Genomic DNA, 15,359 nt, shown 5'->3' on the forward strand with positions numbered 1-15,359 from the left:
CTGCAGTGAGCGCGTGAACTGCACAGCACTGCTGCGTGCGGGGTGGCCGCACCGCAAAGCGACGCTGACAGCAATGCGGCCTTTGCTATTGAGAAACGCGTTGTTCTTTCCAGCGAGCGAAACAAACTGCAATCCACCATTCTCGATTTTTTAAAGTCCTAGGGTCAATTTGCGGAAATAAATTGTTTCTAGTCAAAGCTGCACTGTTTTCATTAATTTTCGGTGCTTTCCTCACTGTTGCGTTTTCCCGGCTGTTACGTTTTTTTTTCCCGGTCCGGTGAAAAACGTATGAGTGGGGTTCTACTGTAGTACACCTGGCCAATTCTTTAACAGTGTCGTGTGACCATCGACCCACGCGCTTGCCAACGCTTTATTAACGGCACTGAGCGGCGAAACAAACAATATACACACATGTGTACCCATGCGCTTACTCTCGCTTCTTTCGCCGCTCCGTGATAAGGTGCTGACAAACACGCGAGGCAGTGGTCGCGCGATACTCTTAAAGAATGGGCCGGGTGTACAGCACAGAGAAGGGCATGAAGTGTGCAAGCGTTGCTCCGAGTCATCAGAGTCGTCCCAACTCAAGTCAGATGGCAAGTGCTTCTAGCTGCCCAGGTCTCATAGGGCATCATCCTCTGTGCTGTCTAGTGCATTGCATATGCTGCATTTTCTACAAGACTTGTGCACCATCTCTGCGGGGAGAGATTTCGACGCCGACAACACCCAGCCACAAACCAAAATAACTTTGTGAAAACGGAAACGCAAATTGGTGGTGCTACAATGTCGCCATACCGCGCTGCTGCTGATGGCCATGGTGATGGAGGCTGTTGACTCCAGCCACCCATTGTTGCAAGACTTGCGTAGTTTTTCCACCAATGACCGGTATGGTATATAAGGCAGGGGCCGACTTTTGGCCTTGGTTTTTTGAAAAAAAGTTTGACCTATATTCCGGTTTATACGGTACAAACACAGGATGTATAACACAGATGCTGCTGCTTACACCCTGTGCAGATGTGGGAGGACTACGAGGAGACCGAGGAGACCAAGCCCCAGGAGGTGATCACCGACCGCAAGGGCAACTACCGCAAGGTGGTCCTCACAGAGGTCAAGCCAGACCTGTCCTTCTACGTCCAGTTCTACGACGACGGTGAGCTCTTGTGTTCTCCAACAGGAGAGTGTTGCCAGGAGGCCAGGTAGAAGCTGTGAGTACAGCTTGGGGAGCCCTGACTCCCAGTAGCTGGCAACATGGAGGAGTTTTATAGTATTAACAGAGGGTGGCAGTTATCGCAATTAGGCTTAATAGCATGTACAAGCTGAAGGTGGTGCAGGCCTACGCGCCTACATCAAGCCATGATGACCAAATAGTTGAAAGCTTCTATGAGGATGTGGAATCGGCAATGACCAAAGTAAAATCACAGTACACTGTACTGATGGGCGACTTTAGTGCAAAGGTAGGTAAAAAGCAGGCTGGAGACCAGGCGGTAGGTGACTATGGCACAGGTTCTAGGAATAGCAGGGGAGAGTTATTTACTGTAGTGTTCGCAGATAGAAATAATCTATGGATAATGAGTACCTTCTTCCGCAAACGAGCCAACAGGAAGTGGACGTGGAAGAGCCCCAATGGTGAGACTAAAAATGAAATAGACTTCATACCGTGTGCTCACCCTGGCATCGTAGAGGATGTGGAGGTCCTCGGAAAGGTCCGTTGTAGCGACCACAGAATGGTAAGGTCTCGTATTAGCTTAGATTTGATGAGGGAATGGAGGAAAGTAGTGAAGCGGAAGGCTATTAACGAGTTAACATTAAGAGGGAAGGTAGAGGAATTCAGAATATCGCTGCAGAACAGATATTCGACTCTGAGGAAGACGATCTTAATGTTCAAACAATGAACGTTAATCTCGCAGCAATCATTACGCAGTGCGCCGTAGAATTAGGCGGTAGGATGGTTCAACGCGATACTGGCAAGCTATCTCAGGAGACGAAAAATCTGATTAAGAAACACCAAAGCATGAGAGCGTCTATCTCTAGAGGTAGAATTGAACTGGCAGAGGTATTGAAGTTGCTAAATAACCATAAGGTAGTGGAGATAAATAAGATTAACGTGGAGTGCATGCTTTATAGCATGCGAGAGTGTGCTAGGAAGAATGGAGGTAGCCTAAAAGCGGTGAAGAAGAAACTAGGCATAGCTAAAATCAGGATGTATTCATTACATACAAAGAGGGCCATGTCAATAACAATATGGATAAGATAATTAAACTAGCCAAAGAGTTCTGCATAAATCTATACAGCAGCCAAAGTAATCACGTTAATGAGACGGGCAGTAGCGCACAGCAATGGGACATCCCTCCAGTAACGAAGTAAAGCAAGCAGCTGGTGAGGATCAGGTAACTGCAGATTTGTTGAAGGATGGAGGAGAGATTGTGCTTGAAAAACTCGCAATGCCTTGTGACCTGGAGCGTACCTAGAGCTTGGAAAAACGCTGACATTATCTTAACTCATAGGAAAGGAGGCGTGAAGGACTTGAAAGATTATATTCCGTTGCCTACACGGTATTTACTAAGGTAACCACTAATAGAGTCATGACAATCAACCAAATATATATACATACATACACACACAGGCACGCGCGCGCACACACACACACACACATATACAGGGTGTCCCAGCTAAAGGTAACCAAGTTTGTAAAATAGAGGATGTTCCCTAACCCAGTGAGACCAACTGAGGGTTGTTGACAGTCGCACATCCTAGTCTGCAGTATTTTTTTTTATTATGCAAACGTGATTAATTAGCATAGACTAATTAGCTAACTTTTTAATTATTGCCTTCAGGAAGAAAGTGTCAATGCAGGAGTTGTGGATCCCATAAAAAATAGCCGGTTGCCGTGTTTGCAGCCAAGTACCACTGATACAGCTTCTTTTATTTGCCTCAAAAGAAAGCCCGCGAAATACAAAAAGAACCACGTGACAGGGAAGCAGTTTCAGCGCTCCTAAACGACAGGTCAAGCAACGACATCCGCTTGTCTTTGCAACGCTGTCCCGAACGGGGTTCGGCGTTTGGCGATGGTTGCGAGATATACGCCTGGAACTGCTTGTATCATGGAAAGTGAGCAGGCACTGCTTTTCAAGGAAGTGAAGCGCGGCTCGCATGGAACGCTTTTTCACACGAAACTTCGCCTCGAGTGATAAGGAAGCGCACCTGAAGTTTGCTCCCACTGCACCAGCGCCACTTCTCCCCTGCCGGTCATTTTGGCGTTCCTGTCCGGGCACGTCGCCGGCGGACCGCATTGAGCCAGCAGCCTGTCGACTGGTACGCGCGTGCTGCTCGCGCAGCTGGCACTCTCTCTTTCATTGTGAGCACGCGCCGTCCTGCTCGCGGGCGCACAAAAGTGTTGTTGCCGCTCGCTGTGAATTCCGCGACGTTCTAAGAGTGGAGAAACTTGTTGTGTCTGGGGCTGCCACAATAGTTCTCTGAACATCGACACGGCCAAGGACTGCCCGTGGAATTCTACAGATTTCCTGGAGATGTCCTACATTCTTGGGGGAAAAAAATTAATATTGGAAAATTGTAACGCACAGTAACGGAATTATTGAAGGTAATGGTCCACCCTTTCTATATGCAGCAAAATCTTAAATATTTTTCACCGCTCGTATCGAGCAGTTGACGATAGGAAAAACGTTAATACGAAAAAAAAAAATGCAAGCCTATCGATGGGAGATTGCTATAGTGAAATCTTCCAGTATATGAAAAAAAAAATGCGTTCATACATTTTTCGTATTAAAAAATGTTTTTGTCCGGAATTGTTGGGTATGAAATGGATGAGAACGAGAAACGGCAGGCCTCGATAACTGCTATGGGCAGGGTGAAGTAAGCTTTTTCTTGTTGCTAAACACGTTTGGCATGTTGCACGCGTAATATTATTTCTGAGCAGTTTTTACTGTAATTCACTAAGCATGCAGTGTTTAGTAAAGCTCGCGCTAACGAAACTCATTTCTTTTGCCATTTTTTATTTTGGAGACTGACAACAGCTAGCGGCATTATGCAGACGCGTGTGAGACAAGGTCAGTGATCGCCTCAATGTTCCGACTTGTGACGCCTGGCTCAATTTTCGAAGTTGCTTTACATGTAAAAAATTTCTAAAAACAAAAATAATCAAAATGTTTGCTTGCACATGAATGAGCGTTTGCATATGGAGCGATGGCTCTGCAAATAAATTGTTTTGGGGATGCGCGTGCGCTGTAATCGGCATTAAAATAAATATACCAACCGCTAATCTCCGTTGTAGCGATTGACAAAACTAGAGCATTTTTTTCTCTTTGCCGTTTATAGCAAGAAGCTGGTAGGCGCATTTCGTGAGTGTTTTCGTTTTTCTCCTCAGCCTCGCGTGTCGCCTTAAGGCCACTTTATTTTAAGTTAAAATGAAAATTATTTCCATTATTATTCAGCGAAACACGTAACAAAATCCTTATTATTTGGCCAACAAACCTGCATGCACCTAACTGCTCAGCCACCCAACGAAATTAAGCATCTTGCGAAGACGCCCGCGCCAAAAAAAAAGATAGTATTTACCTCGAATTCCACGTCTTAATTGACCTCGTCATTTACTTGCCATACACATTTCGCCGTTACGGTACCGGCTTTTTCGTCAACAATCTGCTTCACGTAGTGGGCCTGATCCACTAGCAGTTAATTTTTCAAGTTTGCGCAGCGAAAAAAAAATCACTGTCCACTATTTCTTTTAACCTACATCTCAGAGCGTACTGCCGCGACAGAAAGAAATGCGAACAGCGCAGTGCCTAGGCGCTCCGCTGTTGGAATTTATTTTCGTCACGCTTATACTTGGCTCGCAACACAAATACGCTAGAGACATCCGTGATACAATAATGTACCACTCTAGCGTCTTTGTTACTACCGAGATAAAAACGCATTGAAGATAAATTCCGACTGCGCAGCGCGTGGGCGCCGTGCAGTCCGCATTTTTTTCTAGCGCCCCTGTACATTTTGCTAATCCTCTGAAGCTCGTCAACGTTCAAGCACGAGGGAAAATGCTCGCGACTGCACAAAGAGATTTGCAGGCTGGCCAACACGTGCAAAGTACGTGGAGAACTGGCTTTTTTTTTCAGGAGAAAGCGCGCTGCTCGCGCAGCTACTCAATGGGAGGGAGACCGGTTTGCCCGGACAAAAGTGCGGAGTCGGCGGGAGAGGGCGCTTTTCAGTGGCGTCCGCAGCGCCCCCCTGTGAAGCTGCGGTCCCCTATAGGCTTGTGGCCGTGCCACGAACTTGAACCGTCACGAGCTGAAGAAACGGTCCTGGCGCCGATGCGAGAGCTGCTGGCGTATATCTCGCAACCATCGCCAAACACCGAACCCCGTTCGGGACAGCGTTGCAAAGACAAGCGGATGTCGTTGCTTGACCTGTCGTTTAGGAGCGCTGAAACTGCTTCCCTGTCACGTGGTTCTTTTTGTATTTCGCGGGCTTTCTTTTGAGGCAAATAAAAGAAGCTGTATCAGTGGTACTTGGCTGCAAACACGGCAACCGGTTATTTTTTATGGGATCCACAACTCCTGCATTGACACTTTCTTCCTGAAGGCAATAATTAAAAAGTTAGCTAATTAGTCTATGCTAATTAATCACGTTTGCATAATAACAAAAATACTGCAGACTAGAACACGCGACTGTCAACAACCCTCAGTTAGTCTCACTGGGTTAGCGAACATCCTCTTTTTTACAAGCTTGGTTACCTTTAGCTGGGACACCCTGTATATATATATATATACAGTAATCCCTCGTTATAACGAAGTCATTGGGACGGCGAAAAAATTCGTTATAAGCGATAATTCGATATAAGCGACCGCTCGAAAAAAGCTAAAATAGACCGAGATTTAATTGCACCACAACTGCGAGGAAGCTGGCGGATTACCTTGAGCCGTTGCCTAGCAACCGCTGCGCCGCGCGGCGTCTGCCGGCTGCGGCGGTTGATAGGCAGCGGCTCAAGGTCGGTCTCTGTGCCTCCTCGGAGCACTGCCACAGCGAAATCGCAAGTTCGTGGCCAATTTGCTCGTAGCACATTTGTTACTTCTACCAGCTACTCAGTATTGGTCAGTGATCCTCAAAGATGATACAGTTTTCAAATTGCTTATACCAGAGTTTATTATCTATATCAAGAACAAGCTTTAGCTCATTTTTGTGATCCAGACGGGATCCAGGCTGATCGACAGGCCGGCAGGCCACGGCCGGTCCCGACGCGAGCGAGCGCGTCGAGACCGGCCGTGGGCAGGCCGGCCCGGCTCAAAGGAGCGCGCCCTACGTCATCATGACGCTACCGCTCCCCGCGCTCGCGTTGTCTCCCGCTTCCCGTCGTCGCGTTTGCCGCGGGCGGCCCGTCGCTGACATCTAGTTGTGCGCGGGCGGCGAGCTGCGATCGGACGCTGCGGCGCTGTTCGCAACTTCGCGCCGCGGTGAATCGCGCTCGCTTTTCGCACACGTGTCCCCGCCGTAAGAACAAAATTCAGTCACCCTACCACGCATTTAGGCCGTTTGTCTAGTCGAATGGCGCGAATCGAGCATGACCGGCCACTTTTCCGCATCCAAGACACCGTGGTTTTCTGTCATCGCAAAGCTCGAGGAAAACTTTATTTTCGTGTGGATTCTGTCACGGGGAACACCAGGAATGCGCTTCCGACCGAGATTAACGGTTCGGGCGCGCTGCAACATGGAATTTGGCCCCGCTGAGCAGGGGACACTCGGCACTCTCTTGGTGCCCGTTACTAGGCAGGTCATCGATCGGGGGTCTGGTACTTTTGTGGCCTGTTCTATGCCTGCACGAGTCATTCGTCGGCGGTATTACCGTATTTACTCGATTCTAAGCACCCCCTTTTTTTCACGATAGCGATGCCCAAAGTGAGAGGGGGTGCTTAGATTCGAAAAATCTAAACTGACCCCCCCCCGGGCCCCTCTTTTCGCGGCGAAATCTCGATGAAACGGGCGCGAGAAAAAAACATTTTATTTAGGAAACATTCAAAAGAAAAATAGCTGCAGACAGTTCTGTGCCGCCATCTGTCTTGTAGTGTCGGAACGCAGCAACACAAAAATCGCCGTGGACGCCGCTGTCCTCGCTTCGGGGAGCGGCCTCGCCCACTTATCTGTTTTTTCAGCAGGGCCAGCGGACGCATTTGTTGCTGTGACGGGCGTCTTATCTTTTCTCTTTATCTTTCCTCTGATCTCTTAACTCTCCTCTATCTGCACTTGGCAGCGATGGTGGCTCGGCTGGAGCCAGCAGGCAGGCCCGTGCAATTTCCTTTTCATCCTTCTCTCAGTCACAACAACAACGCGCAAGCCGCGCCTCCTCGGGACTCCGACTGCACAGGCTCGACAAAAAAAGAGAGCAAGTGCACTTGGCGGCCTCGGCAACGCTCTCTTCCGCGCAAAAAAGGGGGTGCTTAGATTCACATGCAAAGTTTTTTTTCAGAATTTTTTTTTTCCGAAAATAGGGGGGGTTGCTTAGATTCGGGGGGTGCTTAGAATCGCGAAAATACTTTAATTTGGCACTGCATGCGCAAAGGGTCGCCGCCACGGCGGCGATGCCTACGCTCGGCGGCGGCGATGCCTCCGCTCGCCACTTCGCTCTAAGCGGGTCAAGCTCTTCGTGCGCTTCGAGTAATGCGGCTTAAAATGCATGCGTTTGGGTCGGGACCGGAAGAAATTTCGAATAAAGCGATATTTCGAGCAAAGCGATTTCGTTATAACGAGGGATTACTGTATACAGTTAAGTTAAGACGAGGAACATCGCTTCATACCGAAACATTTATTAGGTCGACGTTTCGGCCAGAAGCTGGCCTTCATCAGGACTGAGTATGAAGGTATTGCACATTAAAAGCGCAATCAAGAAAATAAGATGGAGATTTTAAGACCTTTGAATTCTCAAAACGAATATTTTCATGCCGGAGCCCTGCTGTTGAGACTACACATTCGCCGTGCCTGACCTAGTGGAGAGCGTTTGCCAAACTCACTGCGGGGAAACTGCGTTCTGCATTGAGTGCCACTAAAGCTCATTGTGTGATGTAGTGCGATGTCACTCGTACACTAAATGCGCTTTCCTGTGACAGTCGTATTAGCTTCCCACCTTTGGCGTTGGTAGGGTTGGAGAGCTGGCATAGAAAAAAGGCATCTCAGGCCTTTTTATAACCATCCAAATTATAGACGGATTCAACTTAAGTATGCAGTGAAGCTCCGCCCACATTCAGCCTCCGCGCACACAATTCCTCCACGACGGAAACGTAGTCCGCTGTTTAAACGTTTTTTGTTCCGTAAACAAGAAGTTTTATCACAAGAAAAAAAATTATCTTAAGAACTTTAGTACATGGATTGTCTGATATAGTCATACATTAAAAAGCTGATTTCGTTTACAGTTGTGATTGGCCAGCGGAGTAATACAGGACGCCGTGGACTGCGGCCCAGTGTTAGCAACTGCTGCCTTTTTTTTTTAAGTTGTACCGTACTGTAGTGCATTTGCTTTCATGCCAATAAATGGCGGCGCAAGGAGACGAGGACTTGAGACAACAAGGACGGCGCTGATCTTCCAACTGTTATTGCCAACGAGTCGTGGGAACATACAGTCGACGACCGATTTTTCGGACTCTCTAGGGACCGCGAAAACGACCGAAAAATCGGGCAGTCCGGAAAATCAAATTTCACCGAAAAAATCACGAACTTTAATTTTCTTAAGTAAAAACACACCAACCAGGGAATGAGCGACATTTATTCTACGTTCAATCGTCACTCGCGAAGTATTTAGACTCCAGAGCTGGTGCTGCGCTCTGGTGCACGCTCATGCCAAAAGAAGCCGCGCAGCATGTCCGCTGTCAACGCGTAGCCGTTGTTCCGAAATTCCATCACATAGAGGAGCAGCTCTTCTTCCAGTTCAGGAAACTTGCACGGCTTGCCTCGGAAAGCGCGCTTTTTGCAGCTTGTGTTTCTCTTTTGGTTGCACCATCATCGGACGCACTTCTCGGCCAGGTCGAATTTCCCGCCCGCCGCACGCTTACCGACCGCGTTCGAGAGCTAACTCCCAGCCGTGTAGCTTAAGGTGCTTGCCCATCGCGCTAAAACTGTGAAGCTCGGCGGCAGCACGCGAAAGCCACTATCACGGCGAACGCGCTAACACGCATGCTAACACGCCACGAAAGGCTGCAGCTGGCGATACTGATGCCGACGTGAACAGCGGAAAGTCGCGACGGAGAAAAAAGTTGATGATAATGATCACGGCGCCATGCATAGACGGCACTTGGAAGCTCCGGTGCGCACGCGACCTCCGCGAACGGCGCAGCGCCGGAGCAGATCGCGGCCGCGATAAGATCCGGCGGCGCGCCCGAAGTGCGCTTCAATCGCGGAGGCCACGGCGTGCGCGTAGCCTCCGCGATCAAGCGCTCCGCGATCGTATTCGCGTTCCCTGTTCGGGACTAAAGACTCGGCACAGATGAGTTCCGTGAACTCAGACTACGGTTCAAGTTCGTGCGGCGGAAGACATTCAAGGACAGTACGAATTCAAAAACACGCGAGCGCAATGTGCCGACTCGCGCAGAATTTCAGCGTCGCAAGAGGCTCCCTTTAAGATTGAATTTCGTTTTGTTTGATCAAGTTCTCGATATCTCCTGCAGTCTGAATTAATGAGGTTCCACTGTACACATTATATGGCGGCTTGGGTACTGGCGGCGAGTGCGAACGAGGTCCGAAAAATCGAGTGGTCAGTTGCGGTGCGTCCGAAATTTCAAGCACTCTTACACATTGGCTCTATGGGCCATGTCGCGGTGCCGCGAAAAGTCCGAATAATCAAGCATGTCCGAAAAATCAGGCGTCCGAATTTTCGGTCGTCGACTGTATATGCACTCCGAACAATCCGGAGTCATCGTCAGTGCATGCGCAAATATGTCAGCTCTTTATCAGAGAGATTGATAGAAGCAGAGCTAACACATGCTTCTCCCCGATTATATATCAACTCCGATTCAATGATTTCGCGCGTTACACGTTGAGTATTCTTTTTCCTAATGACGGTGCTAGTAAGATCTGGGGAACATTCTTCACACATAAGGCTGTGGGCAGCCAGAAGGCCTTCAAAATCTTTTCCTTCGAGGGCATTTTCTACGTTTTTGGCGTGCTCCCTCAACCTGTCATTCACGCATCTCCCAGTTTGGCCGACATAAGTTTTCCAACAGTTTAACGGAATTTCATATACTACGCCTTCTGCGCATTCAACAAAGGGCCGCCGATGCTTCTTTCCACAGTTCTTCTGCTTCGCTCTGTCTCGCGATCAGTCATCTTGCACAGCTTTGAGAGCTTGCGAGGAGCAGAGAAGACGTCTCCTTGCGCTGCCATTTGTTTGTTCATGACATGTACCAACACGCCCAATTTTCCACGTTAGTCAAATATGCACTTTTAAGGACAGAACAGCAGACACCCTTGTCGCATGACAGCTGATGCGCACCGCACTATGTTGCCTGACTTGCAGGCCCCAAGTTGGAGGAGATGACGAAGCTGCTGCGTCAGGAGATGGCCGAGCATCCCCCCGTGCCGGGTGCCCATGTGCCCAAGAAGGGGGAGCTGTGCGCTGCCAAGTTTGCCGAGGACCAGCAGTGGTACCGGGCACGGGTCGAGAAGGTCCACCCCAGCGGATCAGTGGACATCTTCTTCGTCGACTACGGAAACGTCAGTGGGGGGCCCCTCTCTTTGAGTACTGGTCAAGACGTAAATAGCCACTATACTCCGTTTCATACACAGCAGGCAACGCTGCCAAAGCTAGCACGCCTGTTCGCACAGGCTAAGTGCGCACGCAAAAAGTAATTTGCCACACAACTAAAGCGAACACAAGCATATTTTGTAGCAACAAATCTTAAGGGTAACAGAGTGGACTCCAAGAGAAGGCAAGCGTAGCAGGGGGTGGCAGAAAGTTAGGTGGGCGGATCAGATTAAGAAGTCTGCGGGGATACGGTGGCCACAGCAGACAAAGGACCGGGTTAATGGGAGAGAGGCCTTTTGCCCTGCAGTGGGCGTGGTCAGGCTGATGATGATGATACCCTGTCACGGGTGACCCATGTCTGAGGTGTGTGTGTGTGTGTGTGTGTGCAGCGGGACACCGTGGACTCCCTGTCGTTGGCGCCCCTGCCCTCCCTGGGGATTCGGGACATCCCCCCGGCTGCCCGGGAGTACAGCCTGGCCATGATTGCCCTGCCCAAGGATGTGAGTGGTGGTGCTTTCTTTCCTTGGCTGAACATGCTGTGGGCATCCACAACAACTGGCATAATGGGCATCGAAGCTGCCCCTTGAGTGCTTACTAGTTCTGAAGCCTGTATGTCTGGTTAACTCACTTGAAAACTAACTATTACGCCCATTTGTCCACACGGACAAAAAACTGAAAACTGCTTCCAGCATTGCATTCCTCACACATTGTAGTATCTACCCACATATTAAAATTAAATTTCTGGTGGCCCATTTTTTTTCTATTGTTTGAGCAGACAATGGCATGATATACATTAATATCTCAGGAACTGATTGGCCTAGAAATAAAGAATTTGCACATTTGAAATGAGCAGAAAAAACTGAATAAGTGTGTGCAGTTTCATTGCATTTGGTCTGTAAATAAAAATAATGCTCTAAGACCAGTGTCCCCCCCCCCCTTAAACACTTTCTTGAGCCTGTTTGGAGAGTGTTGTGTCTTCTCTCCTACCATGGGCCTCGTTTTTGGTGCTGACTTCATCCTGAATGAGATTCAACTCGCCCAACTTTCCACCTCGCTGCTTCTTCCTCTTCCTCCTCCTGTGTGCAGCCTGAGCAGGCCCAGGAGGCTGTGCAGGCCTTCCAGGAGGAGGCCACCGGGGAGCTGCAGCTGAGCGTGGAGTACCGGGTGGGGGGACAGGAGTACGTGACCCTGCTGACCCCCTCGGGTGCGGACATCGGCAAGTCCCTGCTCCAGGAGGGCTGGGTGCTGCTCGAGGAGCGGCGCGACCGCCACCTCCAGGAGCTGCTCCAGGAGTACACGGCCGCCAGGGACTCGGCCAAGGCCAAGCGGGTATGTCCAGTTTTATTAGCTTCGTTAATGCAAGCAAAGTCAATCCTGTTTATATGTCGAAACATAGTTGAATAATGGACAGTCGTAACGTGGTGAAAGTTCCATCATCATCATCATCAACCTGACCCTATCCCCGTAAACTTGTTAATCTTCATCCGCCCACCTAACTTTCTGCCGCCCCCTGCTACTATTTGCCTTCTCCTGGAATCCACTCCGTTACCCTTAAGGACCAGCGGTTATCTTGCCTTCGCATTACATGCCCTGCCCAAGCCCACTTCTTCCTCCTGATTTCGACTAGGATGTCATTAACCCACGTTTGTTCCCTGACCCACTCCGCCCGCTTCCGATCTTTCAACGTTACACCTATCATTTTCCTTTCCATAGCTCGCTGCGTTGTCCTTAACTTAAGCTGAACCCTCTTTGTTAGCCTCCACGTTTCTGCCCCATAGGTGAGTATACCGGTAAGATGCAGCTGTTGTTTACTTTTGTCTTGAGGGATATTGGTAAACTGCCACCCATGATCTGAGAGAACCTGCCATATGCACTCCACCCCATTCTTATTCTCCGCGTAAAGGTTAATCACTGTTGTTTGCAGTTATTGAACTTCCATTCAGCGGAACCTACCGTGTTGCTGTGAGGAACTTGCTTAAATAGCATTCCATTACTGTTTTGCGACAGCAGGGAATGCAATAAGGGTAAGATTATCACCCTGCCCATCAAAACTTACATGACAATGTGGATTACAAGGTTTTTAAGTTGCCACTTCAGAAACAGGAATGCAAACTTCTCTTCCTTTACCTGGAGTGGCAACTTCGGAACCCCATAACTCAACTTCTGTGGTAAGCAGGACGTTAATTTTACCCTTGTTGCATTCCTTGATGTCAAGTTAGCAAGTTTCCAGCAGCAGCATTTCTTAAATGCTCTCTCCGAAAAAACTTCATAACATATTGTGTAAGGGACTTGTTTTGCATAAAATTAAATGACGTATTCAGAATGAGCACACACAAAAATACATGCTTTCGGAAGATTGCATCACTGTGACTTCGTAACCCCATAAACCAAACCACCTAAGCCTCGCCCTTGGAGCATCCGTGCAAGTTCCACATTTCGGGTGAGTGGGTGAGAGAACAAACGCGGGTTACTGATATCCTAGTTGAAATCAAGAGGAAGAAGTGGGCTTGGGCAGGGCATGCAATGCGAAGGCACGATAACCGCTGGTCCCTATTAAGGGTAACGGAGTGGATTCCAAGATGAGGCGAGTGTGGCAGGGGGCGGCAGAAAGTTAGGTGGGCGGATGAGATCAAGAAGTTTGCGGGGATACGGTAGCCGCAACTGGCAAAGAAGGACCGGGTTAATTGGAGAGACATGGGAGAGGCCCTGCAGTGGGCGTAGTCAGGCTGATGATGATGACGAGAATAAGAGCTCGTACTCTCATCTTCTGGAGATTTCCAGCACTGTTGGTGCATAAGGAAGGGGCCGTTTACCTTCCACATTCCTGTTGAAAGGTGAGACTGCAGTTGCTTCACACTGTGTGCCGCCTCCTTGTGCAGCTGAACCTGTGGTGCTATGGCGACGTCACAGAGGACGACTCCAAGGAGTTTGGCTGGGGCCGCTGAGGAGCTGCCGCCCTGCCAAAGTCAACTTCCGCAGAGCCGTCGTCGAGGGGGATTGGTTTGGTGGTGGCTCTCCGCCTGTCGTTGAGGAGGTCCCTTCCGGAGAAGGCGGGACGCTCCGTTGCAAGCACGGGGGAGAGATGGTGGCAGCCTCCTCCCCTCATTTTAAAAACCCTGGACTGTGACGAGGGCTCCCCTCTGCCCGAGCTAGGAGGCCGCATTGCGCCAGAATGCGACCAAGGCACTGCCGTCCTCTGCAGGGATCACACAGCGAGGCAGTAAAAGCGACCGTAACTTATTTAGTGGCTTTGCCTTCCTCACCCAGGCCAGTCGTGGCTCTCGCCCACCCCTCAGGGCATGGTGTGTAACACTTTAAAAGAGTTTCCTTTGCCCTCTGGCGAAAAAAACGAGGGGGACGCGAGTCGTAGGTTGTTCGAACGTGATCTGGCGTGGTGCGGGCTCTGCAGCGAAAGAGCTCGTCTTGCTTAAAAAATAAAACGTGTTGGTCAGCTGGCGGCTATTGTCAGAGTTTGCCTCCCCTCCCCCTTTTTGTAGCTCTTTTTTTGTGGCCCCATTGTTTTTTGTCAGTGGTTGAACCTGAAGCAACTTTTTCCGCCCTTTTAATAAAGGAGTTGACTTTGCGAGTGTGGCCTGCAAGTGCTTTGTTTCTGGCGTGTTTGCCAGAAGGGGAAGTTCATGCACTGCGGACCCTTCCTGGGAGGGACTGGTAGTGTTGTGAGTGCACTGTGAACTGTCGTATAAAGATGATGAATAAACTGTGGGGACTTAACATATTCCTGAAACTTTGGCCCCTGCATGATGATGTGTCCCAGACAATAGTTTTTCTAGATTTAGTTCTAGAATAACATGCCCACACTGGGGGATCGGCCAAGAATCGGGAGGTAAAGGTTGGTATTCACCTGTACATACCGTATTTACCCAATTCCAACGCGCACCTTTTTTCGGGGAAAATACGTCTCAAAATCGCATGCGCGTTGGATTCGAGTGCAAACCGAAACTGCCCCATAGCTGCCCATCGTCATCGCCATTATACGATGTGGGAGCTCACTAATGGTGTCTTCGGCTGACGGCACTCGTGGAGTTTTCTACGCACTCGTGCGGTGCCCCACGTTCGGCTGGGTGCCACTCGTGCAGTGCCGTACATTCGGGTGGGACGAGCACGACACGCGTGCGCGCCACCGCGCCACCGTGGAGACCGACGGTGGAGCGCGGTGCAATCCCGTCGTGCAGCGCGCGTTAGCAGACGACGCTGTTCACGCTCGTTGGTGGACGCAGCATCGACGAATAGGAAAAACGGACGAAGCATTACAAGTGGGCACATTTTATAGAAATGTTGAATATTATAGCGGCTGCAATGCATTTATTCGCGCTGCAATCACGCAGCCACCGGCCGGCGAGCCATGTGCCTTCCCTTATGAGAAAATTAAAGGTTTGTCAATATTTTTTGTCTTGCAAGTTCTGCCTTAGCTCTTGCAGCGAACGGCATATGCTGTTCATCCGGCATGTCTGCACTTTATAACATCGCACTTTTTGCCAACGTATGCACAAGTTAAAGGATATCAATAAAGCGACAATGTGGGGCGCTTAGTGGATTGAGAATCACCTGCTGATATTTTCAAAAGTTACTCTAGCTGAAGCTGCAAAGGCGTATGCATCGAAACCGG

At 49.5% G+C, this 15,359-nt stretch overlaps 1 protein-coding gene across 1 annotated transcript in view; it reads left to right on the top strand.

Moving 5' to 3' along the window:
- The window catches only part of Tudor-SN (Staphylococcal nuclease domain-containing protein 1), a 33,304-nt gene extending 18,986 nt beyond the window's left edge, over positions 1–14,318 (top strand). The window contains exons 9-13 of the mRNA XM_089565068.1: positions 1,012–1,147; positions 10,505–10,701; positions 11,122–11,232; positions 11,819–12,061; positions 13,612–14,318. Coding sequence (XP_089421194.1) covers positions 1,012–1,147; positions 10,505–10,701; positions 11,122–11,232; positions 11,819–12,061; positions 13,612–13,677 — 753 coding nt within the window. The 3' untranslated portion in view covers positions 13,678–14,318. The remainder of the gene's footprint in view (positions 1–1,011; positions 1,148–10,504; positions 10,702–11,121; positions 11,233–11,818; positions 12,062–13,611) is intronic.
- The last annotated feature ends 1,041 nt before the right edge of the window (positions 14,319–15,359 follow it).

This window comes from Amblyomma mixtum, chromosome 10, assembly GCF_055824585.1.
Source record: "Amblyomma mixtum isolate Tamu chromosome 10, ASM5582458v1, whole genome shotgun sequence".
Classification (NCBI taxonomy): domain Eukaryota; kingdom Metazoa; phylum Arthropoda; class Arachnida; order Ixodida; family Ixodidae; genus Amblyomma; species Amblyomma mixtum.